This window comes from Triturus cristatus, chromosome 3_2 (genome assembly GCF_964204655.1).
Source record: "Triturus cristatus chromosome 3_2, aTriCri1.1, whole genome shotgun sequence".
Taxonomy (NCBI): domain Eukaryota; kingdom Metazoa; phylum Chordata; class Amphibia; order Caudata; family Salamandridae; genus Triturus; species Triturus cristatus.
In genome coordinates this window covers 620,289,207-620,316,596 of record NC_140584.1, presented here as the reverse complement: position 1 = coordinate 620,316,596, position 27,390 = coordinate 620,289,207, and the positions used below count along the sequence as shown (strand labels likewise).

Genomic DNA, 27,390 nt, shown 5'->3' with positions numbered 1-27,390 from the left:
GACGAATCACCCCAAGACTTTCAGGGTAGGAGCTGAGTGGAGCGCCCCATTAGTTTTGAAAATTTAGCGAGGATTCATTAACCGGCGCCAAAGTTATTCAAAATAGAATTTTCAGATTTCCTATGGAAACACGGTCCTAACTATAACTATCTATTGCCTCTGATTTTAATCCAAACATGTTTCGGGCCACAATGCCCTTGATCACTGGCGGAGGGAACAGGGAAGGCAGTCATAGATTAAGCGCACCTGCGCGATCTTAAATCACCGCCCCACTGGGCCGGAACTCCAGATGCTTCCTGGTAGATAGAGTTCTACCACAAATAATGTCCATAGTGGGTGCTGCCAAACCCTTCACACTAGTAATATTTTCCTCAGTGGGTTGTTTTAATTTCATCTCTGCCGCCAACTTTCATTTTCAGTGCCATTCAACCGGTTCCGTCGTTCCCAGCGCTTCTTGTCTTTTGCGCTGTGGACCTGCTAGTATGCAGCGGGGCACCTCGCGATCTTGTGCCGACCGCTTAAAAATCAACCATTACTGCTCCACCATTTGAGGGCCTCACACGACGTTTCAAATAATCCGTTTATTGTTGGAAGACATCAAAGGTTTGCTCACAGAGTCTCTTAAAACAAAATTTCAGTATTGCCTCTGATTTTAATCCAAACATGTTTCGGGCCACAATGCCCTTGATCACTGGCGTAGGCAACAGGGAAGGCAGTCACAAATTAAGCGCACCTGCGCGATCTTAAATCACCGCCCCACTGGGCGGGAACTCCAGATGCTTCCTGGTAGATAGAGTTCTACCACTAATAACGTCCATAGTGGGTGCTGCCAAACCCTTCACACTAGTAATATTTTCCTCAGTGGGTTGTTTTAATTTCATCTCTGCCGCCAACTTTCATTTTCAGTGCCATCCAACCGGTTCCGTCGTTCCCAGCGCTTCTTGTCTTTTGCGCTGTGGACCTGCTAGTATGCAGCGGGGCACCTCGCGATCTTGAGCCGACCGCTTAAAAATCAACCATTACTGCTCCACCATTTGAGGGCCTCACACGACGTTTCAAATAATCAGTTTATTGTTGGAAGACATCAAAGCTTTGCTCACAGAGTCTCTTAAAACAAAATTTCAGTATTGCCTCTGATTTTAATCCAAACATGTTTCGGGCCACAATGCCCTTGATCACTGGCGTAGGCAACAGGGAAGGCAGTCACAGATTAAGCGCACCTGCGCGATCTTAAATCACCGCCCCACTGGGCGGGAACTCCAGATGCTTCCTGGTAGATAGAGTTCTACCACAAATAACGTCCATAGTGGGTGCTGCCAAACCCTTTACACTAGTAATATTTTCCTCAGTGGGTTGTTTTAATTTCATCTCTGCCGCCAACTTTCATTTTCAGTGCCATCCAACCGGTTCCGTCGTTCCCAGCGCTTCTTGTCATTTGCGCTGTGGACCTACTAGTATGCAGCGGGGCACCTCGCGATCTTGAGCCGACCGCTTAAAAATCAACCATTACTGCTCCACCATTTGAGGGCCTCACACGACGTTTCAAATAATCCGTTTATTGTTGGAAGACATCAAAGGTGTGCTCACAGAGTCTCTTAAAACAAAATTTCAGTATTGCCTCTGATTTTAATCCAAACATGTTTCGGGCCACAATGCCCTTGATCACTGACGTAGGCAACAGGGAAGGCAGTCACAGATTAAGCGCACCTGCGCGATCTTAAATCACCGCCCCACTGGGCGGGAACTCCAGATGCTTCCTGGTAGATAGAGTTCTACCACAAATAACGTCCATAGTGGGTGCTGCCAAACCCTTCACACTAGTAATATTTTCCTCAGTGGGTTGTTTTAATTTCATCTCTGCCGCCAACTTTCATTTTCAGTGCCATCCAACCGGTTCCGTCGTTCCCAGCGCTTCTTGTCTTTTGCGCTGTGGACCTGCTAGTATGCAGCGGGGCACCTCGCCATCTTGAGCCGACCGCTTAAAAATCAACCATTACTGCTCCACCATTTGAGGGCCTCACACGACGTTTCAAATAATCAGTTTATTGTTGCAAGACATCAAAGGTTTGCTCACAGAGTCTCTTAAAACAAAATTTCAGTATTGCCTCTGATTTTAATCCAAACATGTTTCGGGCCACAATGCCCTTGATCACTGGCGTAGGCAACAGGGAAGGCAGTCACAGATTAAGCGCACCTGCGCGATCTTAAATCACCGCCCCACTGGGCGGGAACTCCAGATGTTTCCTGGTAGATAGAGTTCTACCACAAATAACGTCCATAGTGGGTGCTGCCAAACCCTTCACACTAGTAATATTTTCCTCAGTGGGTTGTTTTAATTTCATCTCTGCCGCCAACTTTCATTTTCAGTGCCATCCAACCGGTTCCGTCGTTCCCAGCGCTTCTTGTCTTTTGCGCTGTGGACCTGCTAGTATGCAGCAGGGCACCTCGCGATCTTGAGCCGACCGCTTAAAAATCAACCATTACTGCTCCACCATTTGAGGGCCTCACACGACGTTTCAAATAATCCGTTTATTGTTGGAAGACTATGGACGTTATTTGTGGTAGAACTCTATCTACCAGGAAGCATCTGGAGTTCCCGCCCAGTGGGGCGGTGATTTAAGATCGCGCAGGTGCGCCTAATCTGTGACTGCCTTCCCTGTTGCCTACGCCAGTGATCAAGGGCATTGTGGCCCGAAACATGTTTGGATTAAAATCAGAGGCAATACTGAAATTTTGTTTTAAGAGACTCTGTGAGCAAACCTTTGATCTCTTCCAACAATAAACGGATTATTTGAAACGTCGTGTGAGGCCCTCAAATAGTGGAGCAGTAATGGTTGATATATATATATATATATATATATATATATATATATATATATATATATAATATATATATATATATATATATATATATATATATATTATCTACTGGCGGTCGCCAGTAGATAGTTATAGTTAGGACCGTGTTTCCATAGGAAATCCGCAACATTCTATTTGGAATAACTTTGGCGCCGGTCGACGAATCCTCGCGAAATTTTCAAAACTAATGGGGCGCTACGCTCCGCTCCTACCCTGAAAGTCTCGGGGGGTTCGTCAAGCGGGGGCTGAGAAAAAAGGGGGGTCTCAAAACGCGTTTTCCCCATGCATTTTTCCATAGGACCTTTAGACACAGCTACAGCCCGAACGGCTGAACGGAATTACTTGAAATTTGGCAGAGAGGTAGTCCTCAGGTCAAGGATGTGCCTTTTGTAGGTCTGGTGTAAATCTGTTCAGTAGGTCCTGAGAAAATAGCATTTAAATCAATATATATATCTGTAAGCGCGCTCCGTGCGCTTACCGTAAGCTTACCGTACGCGTACGGTGCCTTGCGCGAGCTCAATTCTGATTGGTGGTTACATGACTGTAAACATTCGAATCGGTCGAAATCAGGAAGTGTCGGCCGCCATTTTCTGTCTCTCGCACTGAGAAACAAAGGTGGGGAACGTGAAACGGGGGCAACGAAGAGAGTTGCAGACCCCCTAGTGTTTGTCAGGGGGTCCAAGAAGGACCCAAAAGTACGAAAAATAAATTTAATAATTTTTAAAAAAAATCGCGGGGTACGCGTATTGTAAGCTTACCGTACGCGCACGGCAAAAAAAATAAAAAAATAAAAATAAAGAAGTAACAATCACATTTATTAAATAAATTAAAGGACCCACAAGGGAGAAAAAACAAATGTTACTGTGTAAAAAAAGGCGAGGCGCGCACGGCATGGACTGCGCAACGTGGGTGCTTGGTTGCGCGAAGAGCACCGAGCGCCCACAGCGCGCGCACGGTGCGCGAAGCGCACCGTGCGCGCAGGGTGTGCGCATAGTGAAAAACCAGAAAAAAATTAAAAATAAATACATAACTTAGCATTTAAAAAACCGTACAAATTCACTGAAAAAACCATATGTTTCACACACGTTATAGTTAGGAATTATCATTTACAAAACCTTGCAAATTCACTTAAAAAACCATAGGTTTCACACATGTTATAGTTAGCTGTACATTTCACTCGTAAGAAACCAATGAAATTCCACGTTATAGTTAGATCAGGTAACTATAACTTGCGCGACCGCAATCCACAATGTGTAATTTCAGATGTCATCATTGATGTCATGAGTGATGTCACTGACCATGTCATGAGTGATGTACTATGTGACGTCATCAGCAGTTTATTGTGGGCGCGCAAGTTATAGTTACCTGATCTAACTATAACGTGGAATTTCATTGGTTTTTTATGAGTGAAATGTACAGCTAACTATAACATGTGTGAAACCTATGGTTTTTTAAGTGAATAGATAGATAGATAGATAGATAGATAGATAGATAGATAGATAGATAGATAGATAGATAGATAGATAGATAGATAGATAGATAGATAGATAGATAGATAGATAGATAGATAGATAGATAGATAGATAGATAGATAGATATGCACACATTTTACAGAGTCTGCTCTAGCAACTCAGCAGCATTTTCCATTGAACAGAAAAATCGTTGTAAAAAAAAAGATGCCTTTTCCATTCTAGATGCTGTCAGAAAATGTGCTCTGCCTGTCAGACAAAACACTAAACAGAGTTACACTAAACCTGGCATGGAAGAAGAATTCCACTCAGAAAGCATTCTTTTTGTGGTTTGATGTAAATCTACTCATTACTTTTTATGACAGAGACAACGGACAGGCTTCAAAAGGGTTAAAATTTAGACCCACCTTGGCTGTTAAATTCAAGATATCAAAACATGTAAGTTCTGTTAATCACATTTGAGTTTTTTCATGAAATGTGAATGGCTGAGATTCACACCACTGAAAATCATTCGCAGAGAAAAGGGATCCGTCTTATGCCACAAAAGAAGGTAACAGATGCCCAGAAGTGTATGAATTTTTCTCAAAAAGACAGATAACAGTAAACCCGTGAATTCCTAAAAAAAAAATTAAGAGTACCTCACTACCATTCTAAATTTGGGAGCGGATGCTATTTCCCCAAATTCCCGTGTTTTATTCAATTAAAAAAATTCACAAATATTTTTTTATTTGAATAGTTCCCTACTTACCCAGAGATAATAACTTTAATTGTAAAAACAAAACACTGTTCTCTTCTCAATCATGAATATAAGAATGTTTAAGTTTTGAAAGTCTGAGATACAGTCCATGTTTACATTTCACACGTTTTACTTGATTTTGCACGACCTTTCTGTTCCTACTCCACAAGAGATATCATTTTCAATTATGTTGTGTTTCTGTAGGTCTATTTTTCGTGAAATAGATGAATCTATATAGTGCATACTGCGACCAGGTCAGTGTTTAATTTGAGCTGGTGCTTTCTTATACTCAGCACCAGCACTTAATTGTCAACACCGGCGCTCATGGCAGTCTGCTACATGGTGGTAAAGTTTGTCTAATTTAGAGATGAGCACAACAACAGTTGTTTATTAATTCAATATCCATTATACATGACTAATACCTGCAGCCCAAGCCATTCTTAAAGCTCTGGAGGCCCCGAAAAATCTGAATTGTCACACTTGGATGACTGCTGGTTAAGAGTTGTGCTGGGGCGGTCATTGGCAGCGCTGGTAGGGGCAATGGTGATGGAAGCTGCACTGGCCCCCAGGTGAGGGGCCTGGCATTCATGTTTTTTAACAAATTAAGCACCGTTAAGCCGACCTGAGTTGCCTCTAGGTGTTTGGGTGAGAGGAGGGTGTGAAAGGCAGATTATGACAGAGCACGTTTGAAAGCTTTGAAGTTGAGGCTGACATCTGCGTGAGTTTCTCACAGTGCTTGTCAGTGGGCCGTCAACATGTTCATTACATGCTCGCCACTCCTCCGCCTCTCTGCAGAGCTTAGAGGGCAGTGTTCACTTGAGTGACAACTGTAATTATAATTCTACTGGAAAGTCTGTGAAGGAGGTAAACCTCTGTTGAACTATTGACAATACCCAAGGAATAGATTGTAGTGTTTACTGGTGGGGACGGTGTGTGTGTGTGTGCGTGAGAAAGGGGAGAGGGTGTGAGAAAGAGGTTGTGGCGTTACGGCCAGAGCTACTGACTTTGGAACTGGAGAACTCGGTTTAAGTCATGGCGTCAGTTTAACATCCTGTGATTCTGAGCAAATCACTTAATCTCCCTGTGCCTAAAAAACAAAAAGTGAATGTTTCCTAGTGAAAAGGAACTGGTGCACCTGTAAGGTGCTCTAATACCTTTGTAAAAGACTCTCAGAAGTACACTCTCTCTTCTCACAGAGCTTTAAAATATTTAATTATCAATCTGATATTATACACATTTTTATGAATCTCATATTTTTAGAATTGAAATATTTTCTGTTCTAAATATTCTCAACCATATTGTTGCTTCTCATTTATCTGATATTGAATGAAAATGAGTAGAGTTGAGATTATGGCAAAGTCAATTGGCCTGGGTTGTTGTAGGTCTGTGTTAGTTGTTGTGTGATATCAGGGCCGACTTAAGCGCTGGTGGCGCCAGTTGCAACAATCTTTTTTGCATCCCTCTATGACCGCCTCCTAGGATTCCCTCACTACCTCCCAGCAAAAGAACCCCTCATCCCTCCACAGCCCCTCTTTCACATACATTTCATTTGTTCTAAAATGCTGGTAAAGGCTCGCTTTACTAATCCACTCAGCTATCCACATAAAATACAGATCTGTTCTTTGCAGCAGGCATATTGACCTTCTGGACTACTTTAAGGCGAGTCAAAACTGCCACTTGACAAAACTCTGATCTCTCGCTCTCTAGAAGGAACATTAATCACAAGGTATCTTGACATTTGTATTGCTGCCTGAAAGCTGGCCTCACAAGGAACTCTGCAGCAGGTGCTTCTAAATTATAAGGTATTATTAATCACAGCACCTCTCTGAGGTCAGTGCCCGCCTTCCAGGTCAACGCCTAGTGTGGCTGCACCGGTCGCACCGGTCGCACCACGCTAACGCCCGCCCTGTGTGATATGCTTGGATGTATGAACAGAAAATACAAATAGAAAAATCCACATACTAGCCAGGTTGCATACTGTGTCAATTACAGAATACTAGTTAGGCCACATGTCTCTTGTAAAGGGTTCTCAGCTACACTTCTTTGGCCCCACCGATTTTGTAGACGCGGTGCCTAAACCTACTTTGATCACCGGGTAAGTGAGATGGCATGTCTCATCAATGGGTAAAACGCTCCCTCTTCTAACAGAGGGCAGATGGCGAAAGCCCACAAGCAGTTCTCTGAGTGGTTCTGTGTATTATCCAGAGCAGAGCCCTGAGAGACTCTGGGCATTATCAACAGCAGGGCTGTGAGTGAAGCTGCAATCTCGGCAGACCTACAAGCAAGTCTGGGTTTTGTCAGAATTACAGCCATAAACTGTGCTCTAGCAAGAAAAAGCAATAGCACACTATTTGCTTGCAGCGCCGGCTTTACGTGCGTAGATTTTTAATTTATCTTGGCCTACTCTGATATATTGAAACAGAGGGAAACTAAAAGCTATTTTTAAGAGTGCCTCTGTGTGTTCGTACTTACATAGGCGTAGTCTAGTTGAGTAGCAATGGAGGCTGTTTATGGTCGATGGATGGGACTTTCACAGTCTAGTACAGTAGGAAAGTCGCTGTGAAAGCTCGGACTCGGACGCTCGAGCAGCTTGCGGTTCCTTGAATAAAATAACAGTGAGCTTTTATGTGAAAAGATGAATTTTCAATTCCTTTCTGAAATGGAGAAGTGGCAGCACAGGCTTTACCAGCGGTGAAAGCTTGTACCATCACATTGTTGCACAGCCTGAAAAAGCCTTGTTCCTTTTTGGGACGAGCCTGGGCGCCGCATGCGCTGCTCTGCAGCATGCTGTATTGGAGTATGGAATAGAAGCCCCGCCCACTCTCCACCCATGTCTGTCATTGGCTTGTGCCATTGTCCTTCGTAAAGGCTGGCTTCTGATTCCTTAACAGGCTTGTTAGTCCCTCCTTAGTACCGCCTTGTCTTCATTTGCAACCTCCCATGAGGACCGGCCCTTTTACTTTGGTTGTTACACAGTAGTCTTTTTTTGTCTATAAGCACTATTTTCTCTAATGTGTTTATCCTACTGCAGGCATGACATGCTTTCCTGCAACATTCAACGCGCTATGTTTGCTTTCACTTTCCGAGGAGCCGGTACAATGGCGGCCGCTTCAATAGGTCTCGCATTTACAAGAGTTTGAGCTATTGGCATTGTACATGACAATGTCTTTTATTTATGTCTTACTTAGCAAAACAGATAAATAAAAGGCATTGTCATTTACAAAGCCAATAGCTTAAACTCTCGCAAATGCAAGACCTATTGCATTGCAAATGCTTGTTTTTTTTTGCTCCTCTGGGCTCCCATTCAAGTGATGTCCTGCTTCACTTGCTGGGTAGGCAACCCGAGATGTTGGGCTTTTCAGTCCAGCTTGGTAGGGTGTTGGTTGTTTCTGGTTTGCAAGCGAGGTAGCAGTTTCAGAAGTCAATGCTAGACTGTAGGGACAGCCGCATACGTTTCTTTATGGTCAGAGGTTTTTTTTCCTCCGTTTTATGAATTGGTTAGGATTTATATTGAAAGTACTGCCATAAACACATTTTATTTAGGCAGCTAAGGACTTTATTTTACCTCCCAAAAATTCAGACGCCATATTCCGTAGGGTGGAGATTTTTGGTCAAGGACTGGAACCAGTTCTCTGAGGATTGTCTCATGACACCGCATTGTGAGAGGCATTTTTTCATGTCTGTGTATTCTGAGAATCATTGTTTCGTATCACAGTATACTTAAAAGTATAGTTTATTAGCAAAGGATTTTAAAGACCATTGTTTCATGACAATGTATTCTGAAGAGTATATTTTTGATGACACATTATTCTACGGAGCATTGTTTCCTTGCCCAGTGTTCTAAGGAGCATTGCACCATTTTTTAGAAATACGATAACGCATAATTTCTATTGGGAGCCCAGTATTTCTGATGGCAGCATTATGCCTGAAGCACCATTTCTTATGATGCTTCTCAATTTATCGAAAAGATTCAACTATATTATGAATTGCCATTATTTCTCTGGCACTGTATTTATCGTGGCCATTACTTCTGCTGTGCCACAGTGTTTCAGATTAGCGGGTTTTAGGCTATCATGCAAACAATTTCTTTGAGGTTTCTGCGGGATTAAGAGAATGTTGTTTTTGGAGATGAACTTGGGAGAGGTTGAGTCTTTCTTCCATATCCACAAGCTCGGTGAAGGCGAACTGACAAGAGCTTCCTGGGTGATCTGGACTTTGATATGTCCAATTGCTGTGGAGCTCTTTCCCTCAAACGTCATTTTGGAGAGAAATGTGGCCAAATCATGGGTCCCCATACATTCTTGTTAAGGTTAACATATAATTTATAGAGTCTTGTGCTTATTTTCCTCTTTCCCTAAAAAACGAACATTTGTTTAAGTTCCTTTCAAAAGAATATTACCAAGATAGGCCTCATAAGTGCAGCGAAAGTGCGAGTTTGATACTGGCTGCTTCATGTTTAGGTCTCGCCTGACCCAGCGCATGCGCTGGTCTGGCGAGACTTATTGAGAGGGCTCCAAAAAGTGCTACCAGGCCAGCCTAGAGCTACAGGGCATGTGCGTGGGCGCGCACGCCGCGCTTTACCGCGATTACTTTCATTTTCTGATGTTTGATCGTGATCACTTTCACTTTCGAGGCCGCACGGCCGCTTTGCATAGCCAATAGGTCTCGCTTTTGGCACCTTATAAGTATTTAGTTATGCAACTGTTGCATGGCTAAACACATAAGGTCCCAAAGGCGAGACCTATTGGCTATGCCAATGCTTGTTTTAGGTCTGGTGTTAGCCAGAGCCTTTTGATTAGACTAAATCATGTATATAGTATACTTACTTGCAGGGGTTTTCTGCCAGCCCTCTTCCTATATTGGCCTGTTGTTGTGACATTCCTATTTTTCTTCCATTGCATACAGCATGGGAGAGTGAATCGGCCATCTTCAGCCATTAGCTAACTTCACTGTGAGTGACTGACTGCACGTCCACTGAAAGGAAGTTCCCACCAGTGGCAGGGACTGCTGCTCAAATGTTTGTTTCTTGAGACCCAAAAATTGTTTTGTTTTTCGACAATATTTTTGTAGATTGACGAGGGCCTGGCAACTTCCCCTGCAATAAAGTTGTGCAAAAAAAACACATGGCAGCCAGCCCTATGTGCTTTGGCAACACTTGTCAGGAACTGTTGCGGCTGTTACCTGAGATGAACTCAGGAGTCTGAATGAAAAGGAACCCTACCTCTGCGGTGTTTTACTAGTCGTAAAAACACTGCACTACTCACATAATAACTGGAAAGGGAATATGGGGCTTTCAGGAGGATGCTTAAAGGCCAGAGTGGCAATAAAAGAGCTGAATGACTGATTACTGAAAGCCTCTGATAGTCACAGCAGGGATAATTACATATCTACAAAGGCGATGTTAAACACCCCAGACGTATTTGGAGGATTGAATGCGGGTGGGGTGAGGTGCAAAGAAACACCAATTTCAGTTGTGGTAAGGTTTGTACAAGCGGAAACTGCTGTGTTCAGGTCATAATGTACATAAATGCGCAATGGTTTCTGTTTTTCCAGTTATGAGGAATATAGATGGCCTTGTTCAGTGATGGGAAAGAGCATGCAATAGAACGTGCACTGCTTTATTGTTTAACAGTACAAAATGTACACTGGATCATTCAGAAATGGGAAATGAAGCGCACTGCTTTATTGTGTAACTTACTGAATGCTCCCTGTTTTATTCAGTAACCGAAAGGAATGTGCACTGCTTTATCGTTCAATGAAAAGGAATGTGTACTGCTTTATCGTGCAATGAAAAGGAATGTGTACTGCTTTATCGTGCAATGAAATGAATGTGCACTGCTTTATCGTGCAATGAAAAGGAATGTGTACTGCTTTATCGTGCAATGAAATGAATGTGCACTGCTTTATCGTGAAATGAAAAGGAATGTGTACTGCTTTATCGTGCAATGAAATGAATGTGCACTGCTTTATCGTGCAATGAAAAGGAATGTGTACTGCTTTATCGTGCAATGAAATGAATGTGCACTGCTTTATCGTGAAATGAAAAGGAATGTGTACTGCTTTATTGTGCAATGGAAAGGAATGTGCACTGCTTTATTGTGCAATGGAAAGGAATGTGCACTGCTTTATTGTGCAATGGAAAGGAATGTGCACTGCTTTATCGTGCAACGAAATGAATGTGCACTGCTTTATCGTGCAATGAAAAGGAATGTGTACAGCTTTATTGTGCAATGGAAAGGAATGTGCACTACTTTATCGTGCAATGAAAAGGAATGTGTACTGCTTTATCCTGCATTGGAAAGGATCTGCACTGCTTTATCCTGCATTGGAAAGGATGTGCACTGCTTTATCCTGCATTGGAAAGGATCTGCACTGCTTTATCCTGCAATGGAAAGCAATTTGCACTGCTTAATCGTGCAGTAAAAAGGAATGTGCACTGCTTTATCGTCCAATGAAAAGGAATGTGTACTGCTTTATCCTGCATTGGAAAGGATGTGCACTGCTTTATACTGCAATGGAAAGGCATGTGCACTGCTTTATCGTGCAATGGAAAGCAATGTGCACTGCTTTATCGTGTAGTAAACAGGAATGTGCACTGCCATATCGTACAATGAAAAAGAATGTGCACTGCTTTATCCTGCATTGGAAAGGATGTGCACTGCTTTATCGTGCAATGGAAAGGCATGTGCACTGCTTTATCGTGCAATGGAAAGGCATGTGCACTACTTTATCCTGCAATGGAAGACATGTGCACTGCTTTATCGTGCAGTGGAAAGGCATGTGCACTGCTTTATCGTGCAATGGAAAGGCATGTGCACTGCTTTATCATGCAGTGAAAAGGAATGTGCACTGCTTTATCCTGCAAATGGAAAGGCATGTGCACTGCTTTATCATGCAATGGAAAGGCATGTGCACTGCTTTATCATGCAGTGAAAAGGAATGTGCACTGCTTTATGCTGCAAATGGAAAGGCATGTGCACTGCTTTATCGTGCAATGGAAAGGCATGTGCACTGCTTTATCGTGCAGTGAAAAGGAATGTGCACTGCTTTATCCTGCAAATGGAAAGGAACGTGCACTGCTTTATCGTGCAATGGAAAGGAGTGTGCACTGCTTTATCGTGCAATGGAAAGGAGTGTGCACTGCTTTATCGCGCAGTGAATAGGAATGTGCACTGCTTTATCGTGCAGTGAAAAGTAATGTGCACTACTTTATCGTGCAATGGAAAGGCATGTGCACTGCTTTATTGTGCAATGGAAAGGAATGTGCACTGCTCTATCGTGCAATGGAAAGCAATGTGCACTGCCTTATCGTGCTGTAAAAAGGAATGTGCACTGTTTTATCGTGCAATGAAAAGGAATGTGCACTGCTTTATCGTAATGTGCACTGCTTTATTCTTTAATTGGAAGGAAGGCACCCTGTTTTACTCAGCAATGGAAAGGACTGCACACTGCTTCATTTGCTATTAAACGAAACACGCAATAATGTATCTAGTGATGGAAGGGAACGAGCACTGTTGGGCTCCAGAAAAGGAATTGAAATGAAATACGTATTAAGTATTTACACTGCATGAGCCCTGCCTCGGCTCTGCAATAGAAAGGAATGTGCACTGTTTCGTTGAATGGCGCATTGGAATGAGCACGGGGGCGGCACCGGCGTCTCTCTCGCGCACAGCCTCTCTCATGCACTGAATAAACAAGCGCCATATTCCAGACACTGAGCATTGGCAGAGGGGGAGGTCCCTTGAGTCGCTCCTTCTTAATCTTTGATCTTACATGAGTGCAGTCCTCTCACAGAGTCTGCCTCAGCATTGCCTCATGGGTGTTTATTGGATATTTGTGTTTGGTTTGTCGTAGTGGTAGGAGCTTTTGGGAATTGCATGAGCTAAAAAGCACCTAGAGCTGAGACAAGACAAGCACACATATCCAATCGAACACACTATACAGAACATCATTCATTAATCCAGCACTGTCTAGGTACGACATATACTCGGTTCCTACATGACGTCCATTATCACTTCACCAACATATGCCACAGGGAAGGAAGAAGCTAGACAGAAGACCTCCATGCATCCATCACAAAACAGATATGCAGTATAGATGGCTGCAGGGTTGTTACAAGGATTTACAGATACTTAGGCCAAACGCCAGCTTGCCTTTTAGGCTTTCACCCACTCCTAGCAACAAGGCAATATTTGTTACAGCTTGGCGCCCTCTTGTAGGAGCACTGGAAGGCAGCTGCCTAAGTGAAGTACCAGCGAAGGCTGGCGCTGACTGGGCTGGCAATTACACTTACCTTCATGATACGTATGAAAAGACACGTGACAAAAGGAATTGCACAGAGCTGCTAACATAAACCTACAAAAGCATTAAGTCGGGTATCAGAGGCCCGAACTGCACTTGCCAAGATCATACGCCATACTAGCGGCGGCGGGCACAATTAAGCATGGTGGGACAGTGGGGCAGGGCGCGGCAGAGGGAGAGTTGACAGACGACGGAATAGTTATTATTTATTTATACCTATTCTGTCGTCTGTTAACTTCACCCCCCTCCTACCTTGGTCCGCCTCTGGCCTGCCTCCGCTACACCGCACTTACCTGTGCCGGCCGCCACTGCTCCACACACAAACTTACAACATAGCATATTAGATATTACATGCATCACAGGAACTACAGCACCACCCGCCAATCTAACATAGAGCAGACATGTCATGCACTCTGCAACAACACATTCAGATTAATTCCATGTACAGGCAAGGGGCATGTGTATCGACTTACAAGATGCACAGTAATTGGGCCTTCAGGCCTTCCTCCTCAGACAAGTCACATATCATGAGCTCATTGAATAAGACATAATCATCAAACCGAGAGGCATACCTGAACTCAGCACCTGAGGCGTATCATCAGCTGCGGAATTAGACATCAGTCTACAATGGAAACTACAGAAACCTTTGGTAAACCATTTCTAGCCAGACCGTAGTCCTGCAGGGCTAGCCCCAAGGGCAAACTGTGCACTATTTGAATGCCAATGGCATGTCAGAAATGTTACTTTTAAAACCCAAGTTTGCTCATGTACTCATGAAAGAGTGAATAAAAAGTGTTCTGTGTCTAGGTACTCTTTAAAAGCAAGTTATTCATTAAAGCTTTTAACTAGACGTCTACCTTGTCAAGGCGTGTGACCAGTTCTAGGAACAGTTCCCTACCTCCATCTTTCCTTGTTGTTTTATTTGTCCTATATGCTTTCTTTAAGCACTCTGAGATGATCATGCGCACGTGGCACTGGATAAAATTCCAAAATAAAGGAACTGGCAGCTCGTCATGAAGAACTGGTTCACAAAGAACCTTTGAAGACCTTTTAGCCTGTGTAGTATGTCTGGCCAAGATCTGCACCATAGTAGTAAGCCACAGGTTCTTTTATGGTGAATTAAAGTCCTTAAAACTTTAAATCCTGCAAAAAGACTGTGGTAGACCTGTCAGCCTTAGGGTGGTCTTCCTACAAACGTTTTGCCTTTACACTCCACTTTTAGCTAAAATTCGTTTTTGGTGACTCTGTGGGGCATATTTACAAGCCCCTATCAGCACCACAACGTCACTTTTCACGATGTTGTGGTGGTGATATGCGTTACAACAAACAAATGACGGACGGAATGCTGACAATGCATACATTCTCCCCCAGTCAAGAGATCTGGGTTAAATCCATCGTTCTTTTGCCCACTACACCACCCCAGTTTAGACATGGCCATATGCAAATCAGTCTTGACCCTGTGCCTCATGGGAACAGTCCAGCCCGAACTGCCAAGCCATGTCTTCCCTGGACCGGAATCAAGCATCCTAGGACCGGTTTCTGGCTATCAGCCGTCATCAGCCAGGATAGCTTGACTCCAGTGGCGTAGTGAGCACGGGTCCCACGTCTGGGAATACCCATCCCACTTAGGGCGAAAAGCGTTACAACAAACAAATGATGGACGGAATGCTGACAATGCATACATTCTCCCCCAGTCAAGAGATCTGGGTTAAATCCATCGTTCTTTTGCCCACTACACCACCCCAGTTTAGACATGGCCATATGCAAATCAGTCTTGACCCTGTGCCTCATGGGAACAGTCCAGCCCGAACTGCCAAGCCATGTCTTCCCTGGACCGGAATCAAGCATCCTAGGACCGGTTTCTGGCTATCAGCCGTCATCAGCCAGGATAGCTTGACTCCAGTGGCGTAGTGAGCACGGGTCCCACGTCTGGGAATACCCATCCCACTTAGGGCGAAAAGCGTTACAACAAACAAATGACGGACGGAATGCTGACAATGCATACATTCTCCCCCAGTCAAGAGATCTGGGTTAAATCCATCGTTCTTTTGCCCACTACACCACCCCAGTTTAGACATGGCCATATGCAAATCAGTCTTGACCCTGTGCCTCATGGGAACAGTCCAGCCCGAACTGCCAAGCCATGTCTTCCCTGGACCGGAATCAAGCATCCTAGGACCGGTTTCTGGCTATCAGCCGTCATCAGCCAGGATAGCTTGACTCCAGTGGCGTAGTGAGCACGGGTCCCACGTCTGGGAATACCCATCCCACTTAGGGCGAAAAGCGTTACAACAAACAAATGACGGACGGAATGCTGACAATGCATACATTCTCCCCCAGTCAAGAGATCTGGGTTAAATCCATCGTTCTTTTGCCCACTACACCACCCCAGTTTAGACATGGCCATATGCAAATCAGTCTTGACCCTGTGCCTCATGGGAACAGTCCAGCCCGAACTGCCAAGCCATGTCTTCCCTGGACCGGAATCAAGCATCCTAGGACCGGTTTCTGGCTATCAGCCGTCATCAGCCAGGATAGCTTGACTCCAGTGGCGTAGTGAGCACGGGTCCCACGTCTGGGAATACCCATCCCACTTAGGGCGAAAAGCGTTACAACAAACAAATGACGGACGGAATGCTGACAATGCATACATTCTCCCCCAGTCAAGAGATCTGGGTTAAATCCATCGTTCTTTTGCCCACTACACCACCCCAGTTTAGACATGGCCATATGCAAATCAGTCTTGACCCTGTGCCTCATGGGAACAGTCCAGCCAGAACTGCCAAGCCATGTCTTCCCTGGACCGGAATCAAGCATCCTAGGACCGGTTTCTGGCTATCAGCCGTCATCAGCCAGGATAGCTTGACTCCAGTGGCGTAGTGAGCACGGGTCCCACGTCTGGGAATACCCATCCCACTTAGGGCGAAAAGCGTTACAACAAACAAATGACGGACGGAATGCTGACAATGCATACATTCTCCCCCAGTCAAGAGATCTGGGTTAAATCCATCGTTCTTTTGATTCCGGTCCAGGGAAGACATGGCTTGGCAGTTCGGGCTGGACTGTTCCCATGAGGCACAGGGTCAAGACTGATTTGCATATGGCCATGTCTAAACTGGGGTGGTGTAGTGGGCAAAAGAACGATGGATTTAACCCAGATCTCTTGACTGGGGGAGAATGTATGCATTGTCAGCATTCCGTCCATCATTTGTTTGTTGTAACGCTTTTCGCCCTAAGTGGGATGGGTATTCCCAGACGTGGGACCCGTGCTCACTACGCCACTGGAGTCAAGCTATCCTGGCTGATGACGGCTGATAGCCAGAAACCGGTCCTAGGATGCTTGATTCCGGTCCAGGGAAGACATGGCTTGGCAGTTCGGGCTGGACTGTTCCCATGAGGCACAGGGTCAAGACTGATTTGCATATGGCCATGTCTAAACTGGGGTGGTGTAGTGGGCAAAAGAACGATGGATTTAACCCAGATCTCTTGACTGGGGGAGAATGTATGCATTGTCAGCATTCCGTCCATCATTTGTTTGTTGTAACGCTTTTCGCCCTAAGTGGGATGGGTATTCCCAGACGTGGGACCCGTGCTCACTACGCCACTGGAGTCAAGCTATCCTGGCTGATGACGGCTGATAGCCAGAAACCGGTCCTAGGATGCTTGATTCCGGTCCAGGGAAGACATGGCTTGGCAGTTCGGGCTGGACTGTTCCCATGAGGCACAGGGTCAAGACTGATTTGCATATGGCCATGTCTAAACTGGGGTGGTGTAGTGGGCAAAAGAACGATGGATTTAACCCAGATCTCTTGACTGGGGGAGAATGTATGCATTGTCAGCATTCCGTCCATCATTTGTTTGTTGTAACGCTTTTCGCCCTAAGTGGGATGGGTATTCCCAGACGTGGGACCCGTGCTCACTACGCCACTGGAGTCAAGCTATCCTGGCTGATGACGGCTGATAGCCAGAAACCGGTCCTAGGATGCTTGATTCCGGTCCAGGGAAGACATGGCTTGGCAGTTCGGGCTGGACTGTTCCCATGAGGCACAGGGTCAAGACTGATTTGCATATGGCCATGTCTAAACTGGGGTGGTGTAGTGGGCAAAAGAACGATGGATTTAACCCAGATCTCTTGACTGGGGGAGAATGTATGCATTGTCAGCATTCCGTCCATCATTTGTTTGTTGTAACGTGGTGGTGATATGGGCTTTGCCTTATTTCCAAGGCAGCGTTAAACCAGTTAACGTGGCTTAACGCTACCTTGTAAATAAGGCACCCTTTCACGCTATACTTAGCATGAAATGGGAGGGCAATGAGTGTTGCGTGGACGCTCCACCGCAACACCCATTGATTTTGATGCTGCCACATATTTACAAGGGTGGCGTAAATATGGGGCTTCGCCAAAATTAAGACCAGGGAAAACCTGGTCTTACCCTGGCACAATGAGGAGAATTGTTTAATTTCTCGTTTTTGCTGTTTCATGTGTGGTGCGTTGTGCGGCACACATGGAAACAGAAATACACCATTGATTGTTTATGTGCAGAAAGGTGTTCCTTCCTGCACACAAACAACAATCATTACAAAAAATTATGTTTTGCAACTTCTATGTGTGCTGCATCAAGCAGAGCACATAGAAGTTACAAAACACCATTTAAAGATTGTTTATGTGTAGAAAGGGACACCTTCCTGCACATAAACAATCTTCCCCTGCAACAAAGGTAAATTTGCACTATCATGCAAGGGGGCCTGCGTTGGCGCTAGGCAACTAAACTTAGCACCAGCGCAGGGGGAAACGCAGGGCTACACCGTATTGTTGTAAATATGGTGCAGCCTTGCATTTCAGAAGTAGTGGAGAGCGCCATTAAGCCAAGGAGGCTAACGCCGAGCTCCGCCACTTCCATTGTACATATGCCCCTGTGAACTGTAACACTGCTAACCAGTGCCAAATTGATTCTGCTCACTCCCTGAAACATGGTAAAATTGTCTTACACCTGATTGGCATATTTAAATTTCTTATAAGTCCCTAGTTAAGTGGTATACTATATACGCAGGTCCTGTAAATTAAATGCTACTAGTGGGCCTGCAGCACTTATTGTGATATCCACTTATGTAGCCCCTTAAAACATGTCCCAGGCCTGCCATGGCAGCGTGAATGTAGTTTTAAACAGCCAATGCAACTTGGAAATATAACCTCCTTGCCAAGCCTTAAACTCCCCTTTTATTTCATATAAGTCAGCTCTAAGGTAGGCCCTAGATAGCCAATAGGGCAAAGTGTATTGTAATGAAAAGGTTGGACATGTACTTTTAAGTTTTACATGTCCTGATATTGAAAAACTCCTAAATTCATTTTTCACTACTGTGAGGCCTACCTCTCACTTAGGATAACATTGGGTCACCTTATTACATTTATTGGGTCGCCTTATTACATTTAATGAGTGCTAATTTATAATAGGGAACAAGTAAACATTTCATGTGTGGTATCTGAGAAATTGTAATTAAAACTCCCCTTTAATGGCAAGGTCAGATTTTAACTTATCATTTTGAAAATAGCACTTTGACATTTTCCTGTCTTAAGTATTTATCACCTGCGGCCTATTCCTTGGTCACGCGGCTGGGTGTAGTTGGCAGTTAGACTTGGTGGGTGGGTGGGCAGAGCTAAGCACAACCCCCACTTGCAACTGAGTAGGATGACTTCTGCCTTCACACCAAGGGCTTGTCACCCCTGCATTGTTCATGCAGACAGCCAGGTCAGGGGAAGCATGCAACTTCAAGTACTTCAAAGGGAATGCTCTAGAAACTTTTCCTACTTCAAAGAAAGCACCAGGTATTACAAATAGGAGCCTCAGACCCACTCTTCAGGTCACTTTCTGGACCTCTGTTAGGGCTGTTAGAGGACTGCCTGCTGCTGTGGCCTACTGTGTACTCCACACGCCTGTTTTGCTGCACCTGATTGGACTGCCTTGCTGCATGGAGCCTGCCTTGAACCCTCAGAGACCTGCCCTGCTGCTTGACCCCTGTTCCACTGCTTGAAGCCAGAACTCCAAGAGTGACTCCAAGGCTGACCTGATCAGAGCCCCAGGGACAGAAGGGCTCCATCTTGAACTGGCTCCTAGACCCCCAAATAGTCCCCTCAAGTGCTGGACTGTTGATTGTCGCGTCAAAGGTGCCCACATAGCCAAAATCCAAAACTTGGAGTTTAGAACATTTCTGGCTACAAACTGCTCTGAGTAGAGAGGGAAGATCTGGACCAACATGCCCATCTATCTGCCTACGGTGCACCGACGGTTGGTCTGACTTCCAGTTCGTGCTACGTTCCTCCCCACAGCAGCAAGTTCTTTTCAGTGGCCATTCGCCAAAGGCGTATCCAGCCTGGTAGAACTTTTGTCAGCTACGGTCTCTAGCCTCGGCCCGCTGGATATTTTTGAGTTCCAAAAAAGTGACATAATCAGAAAGAAGAAATCTTCATTGCGACATCATCCAGCAGCTCCTTGACGACAATGCTCCCTCCTCGGACACCGCCTACAGCCTTGTCCCACTGAACTTTACTTCTTATAACATTTTTTATTACGTTTCTTTTAAGTCCAAAAGTAAACATCGAACAGGCCCAATCCCCGTATTGTTGCTAATAGTGCCCATCATGGTCGGCCATATTTTTTTACTTTGACCCTGTCTCACTCAAATAGATATCCACGGCTGGCATTTTGATTTATTAGGTGCTAGTTTTGACCTTTGACTTTAAAAATTATTTACTTTGGTTCCACTAGTTGGATTTCTGTCATTTTTTGTGTCAAATAATTTATTACATTTTGATCTATTTTTCAAAATTGAAGTGGGATTTTTCTTGTATAGGGTTTTATCTTTATTGCTGTTTGTGTGCTGTATAAATACTTTACACATTGCTTCTAGGTTAAGTCTGACTTCATTTGTGCCAAGCTACCAGAGGGGTAAGCACAGGTTAATTCAGTAAATTTTGTGGTTCGCCCTGACAGGGATTGTGGCTGTTGCATGACCAAGGTTAACACCTCAGTCAACCATCATGGCTGTTCTTGTCAATGTAGGAAAAGATTAACGGATGTCTCTGTCAAATATGATGGACAAGCGTCAAACTTTTCCAAATTTATTTTATTTAAAAAATAGAAACTTCTTAAAGCAGATTTCCCTTTTGAAAAATAAAAAACAAATGACCCCCTACACCATGGGATATGTTTCCCATGGTGTGGGGGTATTTTGTCTTTTTTTTACTGCCAGGATTTACTTGGCAGTGAAGGATAGAAAAAAGCCATCTGACTGCCCACTCTAACTAGGGCAGACGGCTTACCTCAAACAGCCCCTACTCCCTAAAGCCATCAGAGAAAGGTTTACTAATATAGTACATTTTATTCTTTTGGCATAAATCAGCTGGTCTACCCACCGCTTAATCTGATGGGTGGACTGAGAGTTTGGCGTAGAGGGTACTCTGTTGGGGTTGCGATAGAGACATGATCCTTTACATGTGTGGGGTTTTTAGCAGCACATTACAAAAAGCTCAAATAAAATAAACTATAGTGTGCTTTTTGCTCTCAAGGCTCGCTGAAGATGTATGCAGAAGGCCATGGTTCATTGGACTCAAATTTCTTGTTCAGAAGGTCCTGCTTGCTTTTGGTGACATTTCAAAGGGGAGACAGGCTCATGCTTTCTACGACTGGCCATTCCTAGGGAAGTAACATATGAGGTGACAAACACCACACCAATCAGTTTTTTGAAGAACTAAAATATTTGTTCACATGCAGCAACAAAAACGCAGAAAAGCCACTCATTGATAATTATATATGTATAAAGTCTACGACTTGTGAACTTGTGCAGACTCAAGGATGAGGTAGTCTAAAGTTAATCTGGCAAAAGAGACCTATTGCCAGTGGCATAACGTTAGCCCCCGCAGTCCCAGGGGTGCGAAAGGAGAGGGGCTATGAGCTCCAAGGGGACCCCTCAGTCTAGTACACTGACTGTGTCTGGGACCAAGGAGCTGTGTGGTGGGTCGAGTTTGATTTTGTTTTAGAAAATCAACTTCTAAGCAGGTAGCTCTCCATCCAAGATTTGATTTGATCTAATGTTCCTGGATTTTTGCCCTCATGAAATGTAATTGACAACCACCTCTTATCCTTTTTTGAAAGACCCAATTTTCAATTGAAGGAAGCAGGACACTCCCTCTGTGATCCAACAGTCCACAACAGAAATTATACATTCAACTCTCCTTCTTTCCGTGTGAAATTCACCCTGGTTTTAAACTCAAACCTCCCAGTGTTTAAGGCAATATAGTTTTTTTACAGGCATATGAGTGTGTGTCACAATCACACCTCCCAATTGCCCCCTAGAACTCATGAGAATCCATGAGAGGTGAAATTGATTGCTCCAACGGCTCGAAATCATCAAGCGGTCCGTGCAGGTAACAGCTGTGGGGCGGTGGGGCCGAGTGTGGGAGGATTTCAAGGGACGATGCCTAGAGAATATTAATTAAATAATTAATTTTCCCTCGGCATCCTCCCTCGAAATCCTCCATTACTCGGCTACACCACTGTTACCTGCGCGGACCGCGGCTGCTCGAAATGGTAGCATGAGAATATTTCCCTTGGTATCCGGTCTCCCATAAGTTTAACTGATGTATCATCTTTGCTATTCGTGAGCTTGTTGATGGATCATGTACTCCACATCGAATCCTCTGTTATAGGTGTTGCCCAATAGTGTTAGCCTGCGGCTGATTGTAGGAGGAATTGCACTTGTTTATTAGAAATCATGGCACCATGTGTGTAACTGATGTGTCTTCCTAATGCTGGCTGTGGGAAGATGAACACACTTCCTTACATTCTTGGACTTTAGATCGCCCATATAATTGACTAGTGTGTCTATTTTTGTGTATGTCTATTTTCCTGCGCTGTCTTTCTCAGAGGGAAAGAAAGCACAGGGTTCCATGGTTTCCATAAAATCTAATACTATGCCTTTTTTTTTCCATAGATCTACCTGTCCTGGAAGAGTGGGCCCGGAGAAGTGAAACACTGGAAGGATATGATTGCCCGGCCCAGGCAACCAGTGGCACAGTGGCACCAACTCAAAGCCTGAATGCCAGCCCTAAGGACTCCAAAGCAGTCTGCTGTTCTCTGGGTTGGACACCACCAGCCTCGCTCCAGTTTAAAGTGACTATGGAGTATTTACACTCCTTCAACTGAACAATTTGGGGCATAACCAAGGAATTGTTTGCATCTCTGAAGGGGTGTGGGGAGTCATGAGCCTTTGAGGCCAAGTTGGCCTCTGGCTGACCTTACAGTTGCTCCCACGTTTTGCTTCAACCTTTCCTGCTACTTGTTTGAATAAAGAAAACAAATAGAGAACACTCTTGTTTTCCTGATGGCGTGATCCAGGAGCTTGTTTTCCCGATGGCGTGATCTAGGAACTTCTTTTCCCGATGGCGTGATCTAGGATCTTGTTTTCCCGATGGCGTGATCTAGGAGCTTGTTTTGCCGATGGCGTGGTCCAGAAGCTTGTTTTCCTGATGGCGTGATCCAGGAGCCAAGCCTTCAGTGCAGTGTTAGCCAGCAGCCAAGCAGGGCACAACAGGAAGCCGCAAGAAGCGGGAGACTCTGCTACACCGGACCACATGGTCCAATTTTCACTCTTCTTCCAGCAAGCAGGCTACTGAGAAAAGCACGTCCGTGTCGTCGTCGTCGTCATCGTTCTGTCCAGGAGGGAAAACGCTTGAGAAGCAATTATGTTGTGATGCACTGGTGCAGATATAGAGGATCAGACTTATAGTAAATCTGGGTATTTTTGTTGTTGTTGTAATATTTTTTTTTTAACAAACTAGCCAGATTAATATTAATTAATTAATGTAAATAACATTTCCCTCCTCCAGCCTTTTTTGGGAGGAGGGTGTCTTACTGAGGCAGTTGCAATAGAGAGGGAACATCCAGAGACTCCGCAGAGTTATTTTCATTTTTTAAATACATTTTAACTGCTGTCTTCCCTTGAGCTGTCGCCTCCCGCGCTTCTGTGGGCTAGCCCCCGTACCTTTGCAGACTCCTGGTGGTTCGTTCTGGTTGTTTGGTCACCACTTTTGAAAGTCTGCTTTGAGGGGGCATTTCTGGGCAAACGTGAACATACATTCTGAGACCAAGCTACAATAGCAGTGACATAGACAGGATGAGATACAAAAAAAATGGCAGGAAAGCGTAGACAGAATGGTAGTATTTTGTCTAGAAAAGTGAAACAAGCCGTTGCTAAATCAGGACATGTGGCACACCATTCAAGATGGCCGCCACTGAGAGAGAGAAACTATGCAGGAGAGTGTAGGCTCGTGGCTATCAGAATGAAAGGGTTGAGTGGAAGAATGCAGTCCTGCCTTGTCAGCAGGTCAACTTCCAGTTCCACAGAGGGACCATTGCTCTTGGTGTATGTTTTTAGTGTTCATTCTGTGTCTTTTATGCGCAACATACGAATGTCAGCTTGCAAATGCGAAGCGGCGCAAGGGGGTTCTGCTCCTTTTAGTGATCAGGATTTGATTCCAGATTTTGGTGTGTTTGGGAAAAGGGTCTTTGGAAGCTAATATTTTTCTTTTTCTTTCAAAGGACAATCTGGATGTTTTTTTAACAAGGTGATTTTATTCAAGGAGATGGAGGAATTGGAGGGGTGTTATTGAATCCCTGATGAAACTTCCATGCCCGCTCAAAATGCACAGATAAGGTGAGGGACATCCTAGGTCTTAGTGTTGAATAGTCTCGAACTCTCCTTTGAAATACAGTGTAATGGGGTGGTGAGTATTTCAGAAGGACAAAGCAATAGCCATTTTAGTTCCCTATGAGGGACTTTCTTCACCCCTAAACGTGGAAGACAAAAACTCATGACCCCCCTTAGAGAGGACATACTCAGTCTGGGGGGTAAAAGAAAGTAGGGGACTTACATTTCCTGTTTGACTGTTTTCTCTTTCTTCTCATGGGGGTCCCCTAGTTGGTGGGGACATCTTGTATCTTTGTACAGTGGTTCCATGTGATAAATATGTTTTGTTAGTGTGTGCGTGAGGTTTATTTTTCACTATGGCCGGAATTAGTATTTTTACAGATTTAGTAGAGCTCACACCACAAGGAAAGTGCACAGCCAGGCTGAATATGCTGCCACCAATACTTTCAAGGCACAGAGACAAGTTGGCTGCCCTTTAACTTTGATTTTCCTGGTTGAACCCTACATGTAGTTCAAATTCCATCTTCAGCGTTACCTTCCTCCTCAACCTGGTAACTGCCGATAAGTTGCTGGTCCGAGCAAGCTGTTAGCCAAAGTGGACGTTTTTCAAATATAATAAGCATTTGACATTCCTTTTCTCTGCCAGTAGTCTGTTGCATCTAATGAGGAGATGGCACTTTAAGAATTATTTGAATTCCACTGTTAAGCTGTCTGTTTGTTTAAAATTATATGTAACAAAAACACAAATAAAATACTTTTTGGGTAATAGAATAATTGTTGATCTTTCATTTGCCTAGTCAGTGGCCAGTCCTCCCTTCCCAACTTGGCCAAACCTAGCCCCCAAAATAATAAGCAATATCTTACCACTGACTAGATTTTTGTCTATACGGTTTTGAACTGAAACAAATCAGGTGACCTGCTGTGCCACAGATAACTTGATGGGAATTTGGCAGCTGTTGTTGCTTATATATACAGGGCCTCATTTCCAAACGTTTGACGCATGGCAGAGCAGGAGGCCTTACTGCTGCGCTGCCGTGCGTCAAAAGAAAAGGGCAGGAATGCGCTGTATCTACAAGATGCAGCGCATTCCCGTCCTTCTCCTCTGCGCCTGTGCACAAACAGTAGCCGTGCGTCAATGCGGACACCTTTGCATGGTGTTGAAAGTGTGCCTGCGTTGTGGGGATGATTGTTTTTGTGTAGGAAGGGACACCTTCCTGCACAAAAACAATCATTGATGGCATTTTCCTCTTCCTATGCATTCTGCAGAATGCAGTACGCATAGAAAGAGGAAAATGCTCTCAATGATTGCCCTGCAGAAAGCAGCACTCACAGAAAGAGGAAAACATTTGGAGAAATTAAAGTATTTCTCCTCGTTGTGCCACACCTACGCCTTCCCTGGGGAGGTGTAGGAATCTGACGCATTACCAGGTTTACAATTCCTCGTGAATCTGGGAATGCTTCAGATTCCATGGGTGTCGCATGGGAACACCCACAAAAACACCCATGGAAGTTCTGCGTGAAAGGGGCACATATTTACAAGGCTATGAAAAGCTACATAAAGTTGCTTTGCGTGGTCTTGTAAATATGCTGCAGCACATTGCGCCACCGGAGCGTAAAAAAACTGATACCCCGACGGCACAAAAGTGCTGCTAGGGCCTCATAAATAAGGTCCTTAGTCTATAAAGGGCAATTCTCTTTATGAAGTGGTGAATGTTGTACATGGATCTAAAAGCAACAAGTAGTTCAAAAGCACACTCACAGAAGTTAACAACTATATATTCTATGAAAGAAAACGGGCTGAGTTGATTTTAATTTCACAATACACACCCACATCAACCCCAAATTCAACAGCTAAGTTAGCTAGGCGCTCTCTCTCTTTTCACCATCAATATCTTGCATTTGACCTCACGAAGTATTCTTGGTCAGTGTTATCACGTATGGCATCATCACTGGCATCCCTCAAGATATTCAACAACACACTCTATATTTGTTCATTCCAGTTTCCTTCAAGCAACAATTCTGTCCTTGGTAATTAAAAGTTCACAATGTTTCCCAAAGTCCCATGGGGCATATTAACAAGGGCTTTATCTCCGCTTTTTTGGCTTTAAAATTCAAAGAAGCGGAGATGCAAATATCGCCCTATCAACAACAGGGTGCTAACATGCATCTCTAATGAGATGCAAAGTGGGCGTTCCAGAGCAAAATAATAGGAGAAATGTTGCTAAGAGACATTTCTCCTATTATCAAGCTTCACGCTAACCCTGTTAGAGACAAAAAAAGCAGCGCTAACCACGGTTAACGCTGCTTTTTTACGTCTACAAATTTTCAGATTTAGCCATGTAATCCAATGGGAGGTGGATTACAATGGTTAAGTCCACCATGGGCTATCAACAAGGATATCCCTATCCTTGTAGTTTTATCGCTGCATTACCAGCGATAACCTCCCAAAATGCCGCTATCGCTGAATTTTTTATCGCCCAGGCGGTTAGCGTTGTTAATAACGCGATAACCAGGCGATATTATCCAGCGATAGCGGGCGTTAAAAAATTAACGCTAAGCGCCCTTAGCGTTAATTTTCCCTGTTCCTTGTTAATATGCCCTCATATTCTTAAGACCGCCTCATTATTCAAGAGTATGTAGAGATAATCACATGTTCAGAGATATTCTGAGGTAGTTATAGGAAGGGAGAAAGTGATTCATGGAATGACCACGGGTATAATTGTTGTTGACACAAGGTGCATAAATATAGTGTGCGTGTAGTATGTGCTTAGCCTGCAGGGTTCTAAAATGAATGTGTTTGTTTTGAGGTTGGTGAACGAACTGTTTGGACCCAAAGCCAAGAACAATTCACAGCTAAATAATAAGCAATTGGAGAACAGAACCATGAAAAGGAAGACAAAAAGAAGGTCCAATAAGGAAACTGTAATAATTTAGGGGGATATTCACAAGGATCTATCGCCGAGTTAACTGCACTTTATCGCAGCCAAAGTTGCAAAAAACGAATCGCCCCAAGCTGGTCTTACCATCCCACAGCACCAGTTTACCTGTGATAGCAGCCGCAAAAAACGTAGCCACAGATGACCCCGCAACTATCTCTAATGAGATGCAAAGTAGGCGTTCCCGTGCAAAAAGCTGCATCAACACCACTCCACAACTTTCACAACTTTCACAACGACCAACCAGAACCAGAACTGCGATAAGAACACAAAACAGGCGATAAGGCTCGTTAGCAGCAAGAAAATAACACCTGCTCTGACCTGGTGCAAAGTCGGACCACAGCCTGCACCACAAAAGGGAGCCCAGCCCACAGCCACATCGGAA

The 27,390-nt window shown here is 44.3% G+C and overlaps 1 protein-coding gene across 5 annotated transcripts in view; it reads left to right on the top strand.

Annotated features, from left to right (window-relative positions):
* The window catches only part of SYT7 (synaptotagmin 7), an 807,051-nt gene extending 782,224 nt beyond the window's left edge, over window positions 1-24,827 (top strand). For all 5 annotated transcript variants that reach the window (XM_085648533.1, XM_085648532.1, XM_085648534.1 and 2 more), the window contains one exon: window positions 22,354-24,827. In XM_085648533.1, coding sequence (XP_085504659.1) covers window positions 22,354-22,458 — 105 coding nt within the window. In that variant the 3' untranslated portion in view covers window positions 22,459-24,827. The remainder of the gene's footprint in view (window positions 1-22,353) is intronic.
* Window positions 24,828-27,390: the final 2,563 nt, after the last annotated feature.